The 18,806-nt window shown below is 31.5% G+C and overlaps 1 protein-coding gene across 4 annotated transcripts in view; it reads left to right on the plus strand.

Moving 5' to 3' along the window:
• LOC106788091 (forkhead box protein P1-like) overlaps positions 1-18,806 on the plus strand; it is a 279,321-nt gene that overhangs the window by 12,228 nt on the left and 248,287 nt on the right. Inside the window, exon 1 of one of the 4 annotated variants that reach the window (XM_014751022.1) lies at positions 18,463-18,479. The exons of the other annotated variants lie outside the window; for them this stretch is intronic. Within the exon in view, the coding sequence (XP_014606508.1) occupies positions 18,477-18,479 (3 nt within the window). The 5' untranslated portion in view covers positions 18,463-18,476. Of the gene's footprint in view, positions 1-18,462; positions 18,480-18,806 lie in introns of those variants that run through there. 4 annotated transcript variants of the gene reach the window in all.

Raw genomic sequence — 18,806 nt, forward strand, 5'->3', positions numbered from 1 at the left:
CCACAGCCTCCACCCTCGCTACAACAACAACAGCAGCAGCAATCTGCAAATAAACAAGACCAAGTACAAAAGGTAATATATTATTTTTATACATAACTTTTATTGTGTGTTTCTTTGTTAAAGATGAAACTTGTTAACTTTCTTTTTCTATGGTTTCCTTTTCCTTTGAATTTAATGCAATTCCTTTCTCTTTAACAGCGAGTAAGACGAGCGCGTTTAATTTCAGTCGATTCGACAAATATTTCGAGCTGTTCAGTAAATACGACAAAGATTGCTCTACTCCAAATATTATTTTTTGTTTAAACGTGATATAAATAATACACGTAAAAATAATTTAACTTTTTAAATAATAAATTAGAAGGAAGATGAGTTCTGTTGATACGAAAAAACTGTTTAAAGTGATTTGTTTTAATTGTATTAACTATGAATTACCTAGACGAACGATAACATCTTTTGAAAAAATTGTGTTTACAATAACAGCAAAAAGATACAAAAAGAAGAAGAACGAGACGTTTTAATAATCTTATCAGTCTCGCACTCGATTCCGATCAAAACTGGAATAGACCAACAACTTATCTCTGAAAAACACACACTGCGATATTTTTTTTTTTTTATTATTAGATTTATACATTTAACTAATTCTCATTTATACATTCAACAACTTATCTCTGACAAGTATGATACATCTTATTTATTAATTATGTTTATACATTAAACAATTTATCTTCTGAAAACGATGATACAGATTTTTTTATACGATTAATTATTTCTGTAAAATATTTCATATTACATCGAAAGAAATTTAAGTTTCTTTTATATTTCACGTTTTGCGCGAATGTTAATTCGGAAGAAATTTATATTTTATTTCGAGTTGTATTTCTTTTTTTTCTTTTTTTTTTTGAAGGGGTTGATTTTTTTGATGATCATTAAGATCGTAATTAAATGTAAATTTTTTAATAGAGAATTATTATAATATAATGAAAGCATTGTTATCCTTTCTGAGACGTTCTTGAAGATGATCCGAATGTTAGAGAGACACAATGTTCTCTTCGGTGTCCTTATCGAAACGTACATACAAGAGATATAATAAAGTCGGTGATACAGTTTGAACGTATGACGTCAGTCATATTTCCAGTATGACGAAGTATGAAATAAGAAAAGTCACAAAAGATCGATATATTATGTACCACCTACCTATGCACAATACTTTACCATAACTTCATCCTTATATAATATTCTTTACTTTTTAAAAAAAAAAAAAAAAGAAACAAGATGAAATAAAAATTGTTTAAATAAATAAAAAGATACATAAATTTGTTTAACAAAGTAATTTCAATTTTTTCCCCGGTTTCTTCGAAAACATAATTAACTATAAAAAAAAAAATATGATTTTTTCTGTCCTACGCGATTTTGAATGTTTTCGAGTATATATTTAATTAAAAAAAATATATACATATATATTTAATGTTAGAAATAATTATAAAAATTACGACAAATTAGTAAATAAAAATGATTCAATAATGTAGGATATTTGCGATATACCCCACGCGCACAATTCGCTTTATATTTCGTATAACGCGAGTATTCTTATCAGTTTGCCGACGGATCGAGTTGTTAAGAGACAAGATCGAGTATAGTGTACGTTTGAATAATAACTTAGATGCACACACATGGGTGTTTCCTTTCATTCTTGTTCGATTTTTTCTACCCGATACTTTTTTCTTCTTTTTTCTATTCTGAAAAAAGGTGAATAATTAGTATCGTTTTTAAATAGAAGTTATTTATCGATAGTGTGAATCGCGCGCGTGCCTGAAGTTTCAAAACTATTATTAAATAGATTTATTATAAAATTCATTTGAGATAAAAAATAATTCATAATTCGTTATATAAAATCGTGTATACATTTTTCGAAAGAAAATTTCAATTTGTGGAAATTGAATTTACAAAGACGAGTCTTCTTCTCGTCGAGACTGTCGTTTTTATTACAAAGATACAATTTGGCGAATTGTTGCGTAACGGTGGAATTTTTCTTAAAGATACCAATCCTAGTGGTGGATTATTTTGGAACGTTTTTGATTTTTCGTGTCCTCGTATTCAAGACTTCAGTAGATTCAGAAATGTGTTTCTTTATCGGTTGGCGCGACGGCGGCATAAAAATTCCTAATTTGTGAAGGACTACGATACAGTGAGGTTTGTTCATCTCTACGTTCATATTATTCAATCATTTAACATTTAAAATAATATTTTATTCATATTATATTTAATCAAGTAAAACAAATTTATATATTTTGTGAGTTAAATAATAATATGAAAAAGATGGACGTACATACAAAATATATTTGGTTGACTTTAAAAAGAAAAGTTAACATTTTTAATTTAATTAAATACCAGTGTCGTTTATATAAATAATTTGTTGTTAATAAAAACAATTCTATAATAAAAAACTAATTTTGTCTAGATACAAAATATTATACTTAATAATATCAAAAAAATTTTTTCATATATTATACAACATACCAAAAATATTCTTTAAGTAATGAATATTATTTATTCAATAAATTAAATTACTAAAAATTCCAGTATATTACTTATCTCTCGGCCAACCAAATAATACCAAATTTCAAGTAGATATGTATATAAGTCATAAACGATTATAAAAAAAAAAAAGAGAGAGAGTGAGAGAGAAAAAACGTTCGTCTATGATAAGAAAGATTTTTTCTACGTAAGAAACATTTCCTTTGTCAAGTTGTTGAATTCGTTGGGAGATGTAGGCACGTCGTTCGAGGAAAAAGAGCTTTACTTTTTGCATTGCGTTCTTATCTGAAAAGTAGAGAGGAAGAGAAAGAGAGAGAGAGAAAGAGAGCGAGAGAGAGAAGGAGAAAGAAAAAAAGACCTCGTTATTGTTTGCACAATGTTGTTTTGCCAAAGATAAGTATTCCTTGTATACGTCTATTGTACTTTAAGGCATTTATACATATTTGACTTGTGACTCTCTCCCCCCCCCCCTCCACCACTCTCTCTTTTTCTCTCTCTTTCTTTTTTTTACTCACTTTCTCGATTTCACAATTATTAGAAAATCGTACTGTCAACCTATTCTCGTGAAACATAAAATACCTAACAATATCGATGGTATAGACACGCACGCACACACACGTTTGTACATTTATACGAGGTGTTAAAAGCGCAACTAAAAATATCATCGAGCTTGTTATTTGTATCGTTGATTCGTTCGAACATTCAGAGAGAGACAAGCATTTTTGTTTTAATCTGCTAAATATTTGTCATATTTTGTGACAAAAGTCAAAACTCGACGCATCTATCAAAAAAGTATTAAAAATAATATTTCATATTTCATAAAAAAAAAAAACTATTGAATATTTCATAGACGTGACATTATTCTAATTAAAAACAAATAATAATTAAATTATTACAATTAATTGTATCGTGTTGATTTGTTCCGAACATTCAAAAAGAGAGAAACAGGCAATCTTTTTTTAATCTGCCAAATGTATAATTATTGAACAAAAAAAAGTCAAAAATACGATATATACGTGTATCGCAAAAAGAAAAATATTTCATTAAAAACAATTAAACAATTCATGGTGGCGCGTAATATAATTTCGAAGAACAATAATATTACTCATATATAATAAAAGTATGACGTTTATTATTTATATAGAAACAAAGATTAGGCATGATTCAGAATCTTTTATCTATGCATGTAAAATTCACGTAATCGCATAAACCATATGCATACCTATTAGGATTTAAAGATAAATTTGTCATAGTGTCCATTCGAAGGTCGATTCATGTTGAAGTTTGTGAAAGAAGTTGTTTGGCTGAAGGTCGGATCGAAAGAGACGGAAAAAAGGTCGAGAACATAGATATAGTGCGAGTTAGACGGAAGATGACATAATCCTCTATCCTTCTCTCTCTCTCTCTCTCTCTCTCTCTCTCTCTCTCTCTTTCGTTCGCTCGTTCGTTCGGTTAGCGCAATTTGCCAAAGAGATTCGTGCTATTGCGTGGGACGGACGCAACGCGTTTTGCCGGCATTTATGATAATGTACTATAGTAACGGTTTACTGGATGCGACGCCCGAGAAATGCAACGGCGAAATTCAAGCTGCGAATCCTACTTAACGCTCTTGTCCCTGATAGATACATTACTTTTATACCACTGTGTGTTAGTAACTGTGAACAGAGAAACAAAGCTTAACTCCTACAGAAATATTAAGAACAAAAACTAATTTGTATCAGAGAGAAAGAGAGAACGAGTCTATATGAGAACAAATGTATATTTGAGAGAGAGAGAGAGAGAGAACAAATATCTTTGCTGTTTTGTGTGTGTGTGTGTATGTGTGAAAGAGAGAGAAAACAAATGTGTAAAAAAACAAATATATAAGAAAAAGGAAAAGAGAATAAATGTATGAGAGAGAGAGAGAGAGAGAGAAAGAGAGAGATGGTGGGTGGGGGGGTGATGCTTACGCACATACATGTACGCATATGTATACGTAAATGCACGCGCGCAGTGCTACCGGGATAATCGCGCAAGACGATTGGTAGCTTCCTGTCGGTCACGTGACCGGCCTGCACACTCGACACGACCACGCCACGTTGCATGTGTATGTGTGTATTATGTGCATAGGCCCTCTCTAGAGGATGACATTCGTTGCATTCACCTACTGACATTATGTTAAAAGCTTCGAATCTCGGGAGTTACGACGTGATACGATTTTAAGTATTGAGAATTTGATCTTAGGGATAATGGTTTGTATTTGTATGATTTAAAGAGGTAATAGTTATGTTTTATGATGTAAGAGGAGATAGAGTTAAAGAAATTGTTTTGATTGAAAATTTTGAGATCGATGGAATAATAATTGTTTCATATTGTTTGAGCTGGATTATCTTGTATTTTTTATTTTCTCTTTTATTTGTCTTTTTTGTTTCATTAATTTTTGTGAAGTAACGTTTTACTGTTCTATGTGTATCGCTCATGAACGTTGTCCGTGATCCGTATCACCCTAGATTGATAAACGAGCCACGAATCGTTTACGGTGTAACAGATCCTGTTGAGGTGTTACCAATTGAGATCTAACGCATCACCCTTTTCTAACTATTATATGTACATATATGTATAATATATTATGGTAATACACATACTTCAAATTTAACATAATTATCTAAATATTTATCTCTATATAATTTTTTTTTCTTCATTTTAATATTCATTCTAATATATTAATATAATAAAAAATAAAATGCGATGATTCGATTCAAAATAAAGATCATCCTAACATAATCATATTCAAAAAAAAACTATAAAAATAAAATAAAAATTAACAATAATAATAATAATAATTATTATTTATAATAATAATATTAATATTGAAAATAATTCGTTATATTAAACAAACGTGATAATGTTCATTAAACAAAGAATATACTTTTAAGATACCATATATCGAGGGAAGATGAGAAAGAAAAAGAATTAAGAAGAAAAAGAAAAAAAAGGAAAAAAAAAATAGAAGAAAAGTAGGGAAGATTAACGTTAGCGATGATGCTTCGCAATATCGTGCCATCTATTTTGTAATAGAAACAACGGAAGAGCCTAATTCCGCGAGACTGCCTCATTCTCTCCTCTCTCTCTCTCTCTCTCTCTCACTCTCTCACTCTCTCCTCTCTCTCTCTCTCTCTCTCTCCCTCTCTCTCTCTCTCCTCTCTCTCTCTCTCTCTCTCTCACTCTCTCACTCTCTCTCTCTCTCTCTCTCTCTTACTCATCATCCTCACCATTAGATACTGAGAGATACACGACGGACGATTCTCTCGCACACAAATACTATTCATATCTCTATCTACCTATATACTTGTATATGTATACTTACTTACCTATCTACCTATCTACCTACCTACCTACCTAATTATAATACTGAGTAGAGTAGCCCACTCGAAGCGATAAGCGATTTACATGCCGAACCATGCGATGGATTTATATGCCCTAAGTTCGTACTCTACATCTACGCCAGTATTTCCTTCTTTCCTCTCTCTCTTTATAGAGAAAAACACACACACACATAAACATACTTGAACAGGAAGATTCTTCTTCTTTTTCTTCGTTTTCTTTTCTTCTCTTTCGTCTTCTTCTTCGTCTTCTCTCTTATTCATCATCATCATCATCTTCTTCTTGGTCATGTTGTCTTCTTCTTCGTCTATACCTTTTCATTTTTTCACTTTATTTTGTTTTGTTTTTGGTGTCCAAGTTTTCGTATGTTTTGCTCCTATTCCCGGAAGAGACTCATCATTATGACGACACACGTCTTGTTTTAGGACCAAATTCGAATCGCCCATTCGAAGACGACTTCTGTTTCTCTTCTCTTCCCGCTTTTCTCATTGTCAATCGTTTCAAACCTCTTTCTCTTTGATCTATATATATATATATATATATATGTTATTTTATTCTTATAATTATTTATGTAAAAAAATTTTGTTTTTCTTTTTATTTATTTTTTACTCGTATAATCTATTTATTTCATGATTTTGTCGAGATAAATTGTTAGTAACGTTTCAAGTAAATCCTTTTATTTTAATCAATTTATATTTTTTTCCTCAATCGTGACATTGTAATAATAATTAAATTAAATTGTATTTATAGACTAATAATCATAAATGTAGAAATTATTTTGTTAGGTTTTCTCATCTACACATCCCTTTAAAGTTCACTCTTTTTGTCCCATTTTTCGCAACTTTGGTACGTTTCATTTCACACATGACACAACAAAATCAAATGATTCTTTATGACATACAAATCTGTTATTGTTAACTTATTTTTCATGTTAATGAGGATATCATTGTATTCACATTCAATGTAAATATAAAAATTAAATTTAAGTATACTTTATATATCACAGAGATATAATTCATGAATCCTAATTATACAAATGACAATTAATAATCATATATATATATATATATAATTCTATTTGTAATAACAAAATGATATACCACCATACTATAGATCATAAAATATAAAAAAGGAAAAAAAATTTATATTGGAATAAAATCAGGCGTATTTTACTACCCACGCGTTATAATATGACGGAATACAAGAACAATTGGCTCTCTACTTAAGCTGGCTACTCATTGTCAAAAATAGATCACGCTATCGATCGACAGCGTTAACTTTGCTAATTAGCAGAAGCTCTTAGTGGTTTCACAGGAGAGATCTATTTTCAATATTCCCCATTAGCTAAAGTAAGAAAGGATTATTCCGTACAAAACATTATCGATAGTTGATGATTTTCTCTGAAATTTCTTTCTTCCTTCAGCCCCCCCCCCCCCCATCATATCACACTTTTCCTTTATGTCTCTCTCTATCTTTTTGTTTTATTTCTTAAATCTTTGTATTCGGGAATACTTAAGAACATATTAATACATGAATATACTTATTATACAACACATACGTGAAATATCGAATTGTGGTTGGTGATGTTGATGTTAGCGATGCTATGAAGAAGAAGAAGAAGAAGAAGAAAGAGAAGAAGAAGAAGAAGAGGCTGGGAAACGGGGGGGTCAGGGGGCGGGGGAGGAGGAGAAGACTTGCCGGTTTCCTCTCTATTTTGGACAGTACTTATTCTTAGAATGGCGTAAATTTAATTGCGACAGGCGTACAGACGCATTGCCGCGAAACATGTATCGCGCGTGAAATATTACTTCGGAATATAGTGCAACGACGTCGGTTAATTTAATTAAATATTTCTTAGGACACACTCTCCGATCCCAACACACGTCCTTACCTGCTTACTTGTTCATTTCTACGACGATCATTTTTATATCATCCAACGTATTCACAAATCTTCATAGAATTAAACACAAATCATTTAACATGAACAAACGAAAATGTTTATAAGCGTTGATAGGATAAATCAGATGTATCGTTGAATTCAATTATTTATGGATAACGATATGTTTATTAACACACGTTGATACGATGAATTATAATTTTTTCTTTATAGCAAGATTCTAATATAAAAAGAATGTGTTCAGATAAATGAATTTCTCTTACGTTCATATTAATCTCGTAGAAAATTTATTTCAAATCATTCATGCATCAATACGAATTGAAGAAATACGTTCTCTCATTTTATTTTCTTACATGATTATTATTAATGAAAATTATATCAAGAATTGTAACTTCGATAAAAGCAAATTATGTTAAAATGGTTTGTGCATCTATTCAAATTTAAGAAATGCATTGTTTCTTTCTTTTTCTTTGAAATAGTAAAAGGCAAGATTCTTCAAGAATTTTATTACCATTCTTGGAAATTTATTCGTCTATGAAAAAAGAACGCGCGAAAGTAAGAAAGAAAGGAAGGAAGGAAAGAAGGTAAAAGAAAAAAAAAAAGAAAAAGAAAAAGAAATATCAGAGAGAAAGAAAGAGAGAGAGAAAGCGTAGCTAAGTTAGATAGAAGTTAATATTTTCCGTGGAATAATGAATTCCGTGGTCTCTCCTCGGACTCGCGGAAGCGGTTCCACGTAGTGGCCTTAAATCTTTTCTGTAAATAGATTATGTAGGAAGATAATGAAAAATTCGTTGGTATCGTTCGTTAACACTGTGACCTAACCATTTCTATCTTTCTTTTTTTTTTAAACGAAAAAGAAAACCTTAAAAAAAAGAAAAAAGAAATTAGAACAAAATCTATTCGCGCAATGATGTGATTTTTAAAACAAATAATTTCAATCTTAAAATTACAAAACTTAACACATACTTTTTTTATAACAGGTAAATTTTAAGCATAATCATTATAATTACACAATTACAATTCCAGCTTCGTACTACATTTTTTTTTTCTGACGAATCATCGTGTACTCGGAAACAAAAAATTTACAAACAAAATAACTTATATCGAAGTATTTTTTCGTTTCTTACGAATAAATTTGAAACGTAATCATTATAATTATAATTAAACCATAAGTATGTAAGTAGGATACAAATTTTTTTTTGGACGAATCATCGTATTAACGACACGTCGCAAATAGGTTTGAAACATTATCATTAGGTGTAAATAAGAAAATCAGATAAGATAATAAAAGATCGTTTTAAATGAAAAAGTGATGAAGATAGACGCGTCTTTCCCGTCATCAACTTCATCATCGTTGTCATATATATAATATATACATATATATATATCTTTCTCTCTCTCTCTCTCTTTCTTTTTCTCTTTCTCTCTGTCTCTCTTTATGGTAGGAGAAAAATGTGAGATATGAATCATCTCGTCTCAAGAGTACACCAGGTCGTGCTCCAAATACCATCTCCTTTCCTTCCTTTCCCCTAATCTTCTCTCTCTCACTCTCTCTTTCGTACACACACACACACACACACACACACACACACTCTTTCTCTCTTTCCTTAGCCGTCGTCATGTTTTACGTATAACGTCTTACGTCTTTCCACGTCGTCGAGCAACGAGGATAGAATAAGACTGACATGTGAATATATTTATTTCTTTCAAATAACCACAAACAACGTTGGTAAAATGAATTTTTGGTAAAATTTCAATAATTTCAATACTATAACAGTTGTAATATATTATTGTTGAAAAACGAAAGGAACTTTCGCGTATTATAAATGAGATCTAATGTAAGAACAATGGTGTTTATGAAAGTTTGATAGAATTAGATATAGAAAATATTCTAACTTGTCTTGTCCTCGTACTCGTGTCGATACAATTTATTAAAGAATGAGAGAGAGAGAGACAGACAGACAGAAAGAAAGAAAGAAAGAGAGAGAGGGAAAGTTAATGCTGTTAACGCTTACAGAATCGTATTTTGTAAGCAGAGGATCGGACTATTTCGTTGTAAAAGAGGTGAGATTAACGAGCGTGGACGTGTCTTAGGTACACGGGCAATGAGATTTATCGTAATAAAAATGGTGTGGCGTCGAGGGAAGAAACGACGGGATTCGGGAGCGTAGCGATTTACAAGAAACACGAGCGACCTGTCACGGATGTTGCCGAGCCTCTTTTAATACTGCACGAAGAATGTAATAAATATAGGAAAGGAGAGAGAGAGAGAGAGAGAGAGAGAGAGAGAGAGAGAGAGAGAGAGAGAGAATATAGACTGAAACATAGAAAGAGATAAAGCGAAATAGACAAAATAGAAAGGGATGGATAAAGAGCACGCGTACGTATAAGAAAAAGAGAGAAAGAGAGAGAGAGAGACATAGATAGTTAAAGAGTGCGTGAGAGTATGTTTGTGTGTGTGTGAGAGAGTGAGAGAGAGAAAGAATATCTCTCTTTCTCTTCCAGCCGTTGATAAATCCGTGTTTGCGCGTGTGTCTGCTGCTGAATGCGCCATTGATGAGAGAGAAGTGGAAGGCTTGTGGTCAGCGCCAGCCAAGAACCTGCTCCTGGCTGGCTCCGAGTCTTGGTAGACATTAGTATTAATAGTTATGAATCTAGAATAGAACGTACCACCGGCAGGCTGTTATGTAGATATGCGAGGTGCCGACTCGGTCATCCGCGTGCACTTTACGACCGAAAGATATGAATGCAAATTGCAAAGAAGAAAGAACAAACGAACGAACGAAGAAACGAACGAAGGAACGAAGAGGAAGGAACTTCTTCTTCTTCTTCTTCTTCTTCTTCTTCTTCTTCTTCGTTAGAAAGATTTCCAAACTCGTTTTCATTCGAGAAACTGACCTTCCCTCTCCCCCTTCACTTCATTCCCCTTTCCATTCTCATTCGAGATCATTCCAATTGCGTAGGTCGATGATAACTATATTATAAACTAACATGAACGGGAGGAATGGGACAAAGACAGAGGAAAATATAAAGTCAATGACTTAGTTGGAAAAGTAACAGAAAAAAAAACAAGATAAAAAAAATAAAAAGGATGATGATGCGTTACACGATCGATGCTTAATACTAATGATGCGAGCTCGTTAACGATTCTCACGAAACGTAAGAGATGATAGTCTTATAGCCATAGGTATATAAGGGTACCCTGATCGGATAAAACTAATATACGCGTTCGTGGCTTAACTATTATGTTCTTATTACTTACCTAATTTATTTGATCTCTTTGAAAACATTAAGTTTGAAATCCCATCGAATGGTGCTTTTGCTTATGTTAATTATGTTACACGTTTCATTTTATTATCATCTTAATTTATGTTACTTTATCTTTCTTTCTTTCCATCCTTCTTTACTTGTTCTTTTTCTCTTCTGTCCCATGAAGTTGTATAGATACTAGATTTGATCTTTATCGTATCGATTGCTATTGATATTTTTCTTTTCTCATGAATTCACAAATTGCATACAAAATTCTTCTTATTATATCTTATCACATTTACACGTTTTCTCAATTGAAGAAGTGGAAGAAGAAGAAGAAGAAGAAGCAAACCGAATAATTCAGTTGGTCATTCCAATGATCGTTTTTTGGTTGTTACTTGTCCTGTACGCATTCAGCCATTTATTTGATACTCGATCTGATGTTGATCGTTTCAATTGCAATAGATTTTTTTTCTTCTTAACTATTCACAAATTGGGTACAAGATTCTTCTTATTATCTTATCTTTTATACATTCAATTTATACACTTGTGTTAAATTGATATATATATATATATATATATATATATTATTGAAGAAGAAGAAGAAGAAGAGGAAGAGGAAGAGGAAGAAGAAGAAGAAGGAGGTGAAGAAGAAGCAAACCGAATTCCTAAGTCGATCATTCCGATGGCCGTTTTTTGGTTGTTAGTTGCCCTGTCTGCGTTTAGCCATCTATTTATAAACTCTCAGTCCTCCTTTAACTCAGCAGAGTTCGAGAGAACACTGGATAGAAGACCTCTTACTCCTTTCAACTACCTTCAAACCTTTTTTTTTACGTTGATACCCTACATTCATATTACTTTAATCTCTTTCTAATAATGAAAAATGATTTTCATCGCGCAAGCAAAACATTCAACATCAACAATACTATTTTCCAAACATATTCACACAAACACACACACACACACACACATATACACGTTTACGCAGTACACGTATGCACGCGCGTTTACTTTCGTAACACAATTAAAAAAAGATAAAGCAGGGGGATTAATAAACGCGGTGAATTTCTCTATCGTTAATATCGGATGATATATAATATATATAAAAAAAAAAAAAAAARAAAAAAAGAAATAATTTCTAAAGAAAATCTCAAAGAAAGATTATGTCCTTTCATGTGTGTTAGTAATGTGCAAGTACCATTCGAGATGACGTATGCATATCATGTCGTAACTATTCCAATTTCATGCGCGTCGCATTTAATTTAATACGAATGAAAGACAAAGACGGAGATAAAGATAAAGACAGACAGAGAGACAGACAGACAGACACAGAAAGAGAGAGAGAGAGAGAGAGAAAGAGATAGAATGAATTTCTGGATAAGCGAGTAGACATATCGTTAGCATTGTTGTCTCGTCGACTCCGATCATCTCAAACATGCGGCACCTCACCTTTGATTCGTCCTACACGTCTACGTCCTACGCCCTAAACCCTACACCCTAAACCCTTCTTCACCTTCTACTTTTCCTTCTCCTCCTCTTCTTTATTTCTCGACGTGTTTTTCTTCGTCGTTACCAAGAAGTAATAATAAATGAGAAAAAAAAGAAAAGGAAAAAGAAAAAAAAAAAGAAAAAATATATGTAGCAAGTATAATAACGATGGGCTAGAATTTTTGTACAGAACCGACGAACCGTAAATATGTGAAGTGGTGTCGATGGGTGTGTCAAAGAGAGGGACGAGAAAGATCGTGAAAAAGAGAGAACGTGCAGAGGGGGTTGAAAGGGGGATGAGTTGAACGGTAAGGCGGAGTGGGGAAAGGGGAGGGGGTACTGATGGAACAGGGCTTAGGTGAAGCGTGAGCAAGCGAGCTTTCTAGACGGCCGATCGTAATTATTTTTTTCCCGATGATTCCTCTCCCGATGATTCGTGATTGAATTGACGAAAGTGCGAAAGAAACAGAAACGAGAGAGAGAGAGAGAGAGAGAGAGAAAGAGGAAGAAAAAGACAGAGGAATAGAAGGACTTTCTTTTCTCTCTCGTAAATTCAGCACCAATTTCTCATATGTCTCAGATTCGATGAATGACAAAGTTAAAGTTTCAATGTCTTCCTGTGTTAGCAAATTTTTTTTTTATTATTCGCCTGCTGGAACGTATATTTTTTTTTTTTATTTTTTAGATTTTTTCCTTCTTCTCGTTCATCTTTAGACTCGTTATTATTATTACTATTCTTTTTCTTTTCTTTTTTTTTTCTTTTTTCATTTCTTAATTATCATTATCAGAGTGTTTCGAGTACGCTGGAATATTTTTGAAGCGAAACTTCTTAGGCGACGGTAACGATAAAATTTTATGAAACGACGTGAAAAGAGAAGGAGCATTAAAAGTAGGGAAAGAGAGAGAGAGAGAGAGAGAGAGAGAGAGAGAGAGAAATAGAACCCCTAATCGATCGACAGTTGAACAAAGTTATAGAAAGTTCTAGTTTAGTGTGACGCGTGTCCTTTGTGTATATACGTATGATATATGTCGTCAATAGTTATTGGAAGACGCGTTTGTTTATGGAAAGATGAGTGGAAATATTCGACATACCTTAAATGATTGTTAATTAATCGAAGTAAATTTATATTTTAATTAAATATGTAAGTTAAGTATGCAGTTATCTTCGAAATTCACCGTTCGATTGTTTCATTGTTCTCTATGAAAGTCAATTAAATTTCTTTTATTGATTGTTGATTATAATATGACTTTCTAAAGACTATGTATAATGAAAAAATAATATTTTGTATTAAATTGAATTTATATATATTCTTCTATGAAGTCATATAAACAAGAATCAATATGAGAATTTAAACTAACTTTCATAGAGGACAACGAGCCAGTTTACTGTTGGATTTCGAAGAGAACGGTACGTCGAACTTATATTCCGTGCTTCTAAACTGGAATATACATTTCTTTCGATTAACTATCAATCATTTAAGGTATATCACACACTCTAATGTACTTTACTATATATATATATATATATATATATGATATCTTGGATTATTTAAATTAATTGTAAAATACATTTGTTTTAACGTTCCTGGTCAGTAATGATTTCGAGTTGAACATTTTCATCTAACAAAATATCAAATCGAAATTGTTTATTCGAAGTATATGTAATTTTTAAACAAATGTACTTTGCATTATTCTTATTTTAATGAGTATTTAATTGATTTTGATAGTAAAAAACATTTAAATAATAGTAACAATTCTAAGAACGAGCAGCCAATTGTTAGACATGAAAAAATCGGATATTCCTCATTTTATACTAACATGTACGATTTTAAAGTACGGGATTTTTCTGTACATTATATTCCTATTTGTTTAATTCACTTGTTATGAATAAAGTTTTCGAGTTAAACTAATTAAATATGTAATTAAGATATACTAATGTATTTATTTTAAAATTTTCTTTATCCTAAACATATTATGTTAATAGTTTTGAAACGAAAATTTAGTAATCGTTAAGGTGTACAATTTCAAAATACACTCCACTGTATATATGAATCTATTTATTATTTTCCACGTGATAATACAAGTTTTACTTCTATCACGCGTGAAGTCAACGCACATTGTTTTTTTTTTTATGATTTGTTATTTATTTTGAAATTTCTTCTTAATTTATTGACAATAATTTTTTAATTATTAATTGTTTTTTTTTTCGTGTTATCGTAACGAAGAGGGATGATTAATTAAAATAAGACACGCGTTAGGAAAATTGAAAGTTAACAAAGTAACTCGTTTTAATGGGAACGTATTTGCGTGCCTAATTAATTTCTCATGAATAATTGTTCATCGATACAATCGATGAGATGATCGATAAGTTTTGACTCTCGACTTCGTTAACGATTTATATTGTCAATTCACTATCGATGAGAGTGAGAGATAATTATTGAGTCTACTTCGTGAATTGCAGCATAATCTATAATACAATCATTTTAAAATAAGAGACATATTATCGATTAGAGAGAATCATTCGTTGATTTAAATTTTAAATATTTGTATCGAATCATTGTTAGCTTTTAATAAACACGTTCGAGAGTTTGTCGATGAGATTAAGTGATTTTCATAAATCAATTAATCATTTCGAAAATCATTTTTAGACTAACTTTTTTTTTTTCTTATTACGTAACCGCTAACGTAAGAATTTTTTACGAAGTGCTGTTTCTTTTTTAGACATTTTTTTTCTAAATCACGTAACTTGAAACCTATAAATTATTTTAGAATTTATTGAGAGTTAATTTCTTGTTGCGAGAATTACAAAACTACAAGTCAAGGAAACTTTTTTGCAATTTAAACAATAAAAAAGAAAAGAACATTGGGTTAGAATGTCTGAAACAAGAATAATTGATTTTTAATTTCACGATGATTGGTACTATTATAATTATTATGGTTTATTTTTTTAGTTCCTATCTAAAAACTTTTGATTTATTGTGTGCATAAAGTAAATGATAGAAAAGGAAGATGTTTATTCTGAAAAGCGAATTGGTTGAACAAAAGCGAATGAGATAGTGCAAGAAAAAGAGATTAGTATCGTTTACTCATTCTATTTCTTTAGACAGTATAATATCGTTGAAACTCGGAGGACGAGTTGCAAGTTCTACGATCAGGCTTGCAGATGTTGTAAGGAGTTCCTCGACCTGCTTCGAATCCTTTAATAATTTCCCACTATCTTTCTCTCTCTCTCACACATTCTCATTCTCTTTCTCTTTCTTTTTCTCTTTCATCGATTTGATCTTTCTGCATACAAGCACCAGTCGTCTTAGCTCGGTGAAAGTGCAGATAACATCGTTGAACATATCTCGACGTAGGAATAGAATCTTTTAGCAAATGAGCTTGGCCTATTCTATGTTTATATGTTCGATGCGATTTACATAAAAAATACAAAAATAAAATGAACTATGCTGGTAACAATAATCGAAACGGGATATTAAAAATCATATGAATTATATTTAGAATTATATATTTAAAAAAAAAATAATAATTTAAAGGTTCGGCCAGGCTTAATAATATTTGGAGTTATGAATTTTTTTATTTATTTATTTGTTAAATATTTAATAAAATAAACAATTAATATATATATATATATTTATATAAATATATTTATCTCACATAAATCGCACAAAAAATTAAACACAGTATTTATATAATAAGAGAAAAGATTATATTATAATTCCATATATCTATATATTAATATTTTACTATAAATATTAATCATTTATTTAAAATACTGATCCCAACAAAGATCAACCATTGGCAGTTAAACATTTGGATTATTTTCAAAAATATTATTATACACAGAAAAAAAAAGGACAAAATAATCAAGTATAATATATGAATTTCATTATCCAATTATTGATCAATTATCGGTTTTAATTTGTTATAATCAAACGACCTTGATATATCCGGTTCATTGACCGGCCTTTGGCACCTGTCTTTCTCTCTCTCACACACATATCAAAGATTAGTCAACGTTTCGTAAAAACAATAGGAAAGTCTCCCTTCCTCCTAATTTTCCTCCCCCGCCCCCTTTCCCCCTTTCCATCTATTTCTGCGGTTGTCCTCCTAGAGGCTGTAGAAGGGCGGTATTTCATTCGACTTCGTGGTCCACACAGTTTTTTGTTTCCTACTGGCCTCTGCTTTTGTTGGCCAACCCGCCTTACAATTCCTCGATGAAAGGATGGAAAAGGGCGAAGAAAAGGGCTAACGAAAGGGCGACGACGACGACGACGACGACGACGACGACGTAGAGAAACGTAGAGAGCGAGAGTTTTGCTGCCGTTGCTGATTCGCGCGCCATTCCGTTTTATTTTATCTCTCTTTCTCACTCTGTTTTTTTGTTCTTTTTTTTTTTTAACTCTTCTTCTTTCGTTCTCCTTTTGATTATTTCTTTTTTTTCATTCGTTCAGTCTTTCTCGTCACTTCGCCCATCATCTATCTATCCACTCCAAGTTAGGTATTCATTCACATTGCCGAGAGCCTGAATTTAAAGATAATACGCGTCCGGTTAAAAATCTACTAACACTATGACAATTATATTTGATCAATTTTCTATGTTTCTCATTCGTATATATGTATGTGTATAATTGTGGAGATTATATATATGTGTATGCAGATAGAGAGATAGATTATGTTTGATTGGATGTTTAAGTAGGTGTGTACGCGTGGATATATACAATTGTGTGTGTATTTGTTGTTAGATGCGTGTACTTGTATACGTATTTTGCGTGTGTATGTATATTTAGCTGTATGTATGTATTTCTTTTTAGGTATTTTTTGTGTACGTGTATGAAGTTGTATAAATGAATGTATGTTTGTGTACGCGCGCGCATGTGTGTGTGTGTGTAGCAGGGAGAAAGTTTCTTTTTACTTGACGAACATTGCGATTGGTTCACATCGGTCCGATTTATAGACCTTCACCATAACTCTATTCAATAGAAATTCAGGATTTTGCAGGATTTTAAGGAAGGACGATCATTGTGTTAGGTCGACAATGAGATACCTATCAGCATCCTTTCGTATTCCTTTTCTTTTCCGTTTGATTTGATTTCTTTTTCTTTCCCTTATTGTTTTTTTTTTTATATTCTTTCTTTTGTCGTTAACTTTCGACCACAATGTTATAATATAGTCATTAATGAAGAATTTATGCATCTATCTGTATGTCTAATCTCATTTTTTGTTACATTTATCGAAGAAACATGTATTGTCGGTTATATCTTAAACAAACAAAAATCGTTTATAGTTTCTGTAAAAAAAAAATCTTTAATTAAATTAATAATATTTTACAATTAATAGTAATTAATAATAATTTATGTGAGACTTATTATCAATAATTAAAGATAAATATGTAAGTATTCATAATAATTATCTTCAATTTTTAATGTTCTAACCAATTTTTCTATAATATATTCAATCAATAATCCTATGGTAACATGTATATATTATATTTTCATGCTAATTCTTCTATTGATTTTAATTATTTCTATATTTGTCTATTAATTCATAATTAAATAACAATTTGTAAGACGTTTATTATCGGTTATTAGAAAAACACACATATATACTCATGCTAATTTGTTTCGTTGAGTTACGTCGTGTTCCCTTTTTTTTTACGCGTCGAACCATAAACGAGCTTCTTTCTCTCTCTTTCTCTGTTTTTCAAGACACGAGGGCTGGAATATGATTAGTATATCGTTATAGAGGCATCGCCTTGGATACTCGAATTAAGTTTATTGAGCAATTTTCATGGCATTACGTCTCCTCCTTGGCGAGACCCTCGTGAAAGACGTGGATATCGTTAGAGGAAGGGAAGAGAGGAGAGAGGGACGAGGAGAGAACGATACGACCGTTTGCCCGTTTCGCCTTTTCAGACGGAACGAGGAACGAAGTGGGAGGGGAGATGGTAGGAGAAAGGAAGGAAAGAACAAAAAAATGGATCGATCCCTTCGTTGTCCTTTTCGTATCCTCATAAATTTGAAATTCGATTATTTTAAAGGATCGACGATGATCTGTTCATCTCTCTCATACTGTTTTCTTTTATAAATAAAATAAGAAAAATAAATAATCCAAATGTGTGAAATAGAATAGAATTTGTATAAATTGTTATATACTGAACAGAGAAAAAATAATATTATAAGAAAACAAATATAAATGATATAGGAGAACAATAGACAAAAAAATAATCATCTAAAAATTCTCTTCACAAGAGTCTTAGAATATATTAATAATA

Source organism: Polistes canadensis, unplaced genomic scaffold (assembly GCF_001313835.1).
Source record: "Polistes canadensis isolate GaletaPanama2010 unplaced genomic scaffold, ASM131383v1 scaffold_125, whole genome shotgun sequence".
NCBI classification, from domain to species: domain Eukaryota; kingdom Metazoa; phylum Arthropoda; class Insecta; order Hymenoptera; family Vespidae; genus Polistes; species Polistes canadensis.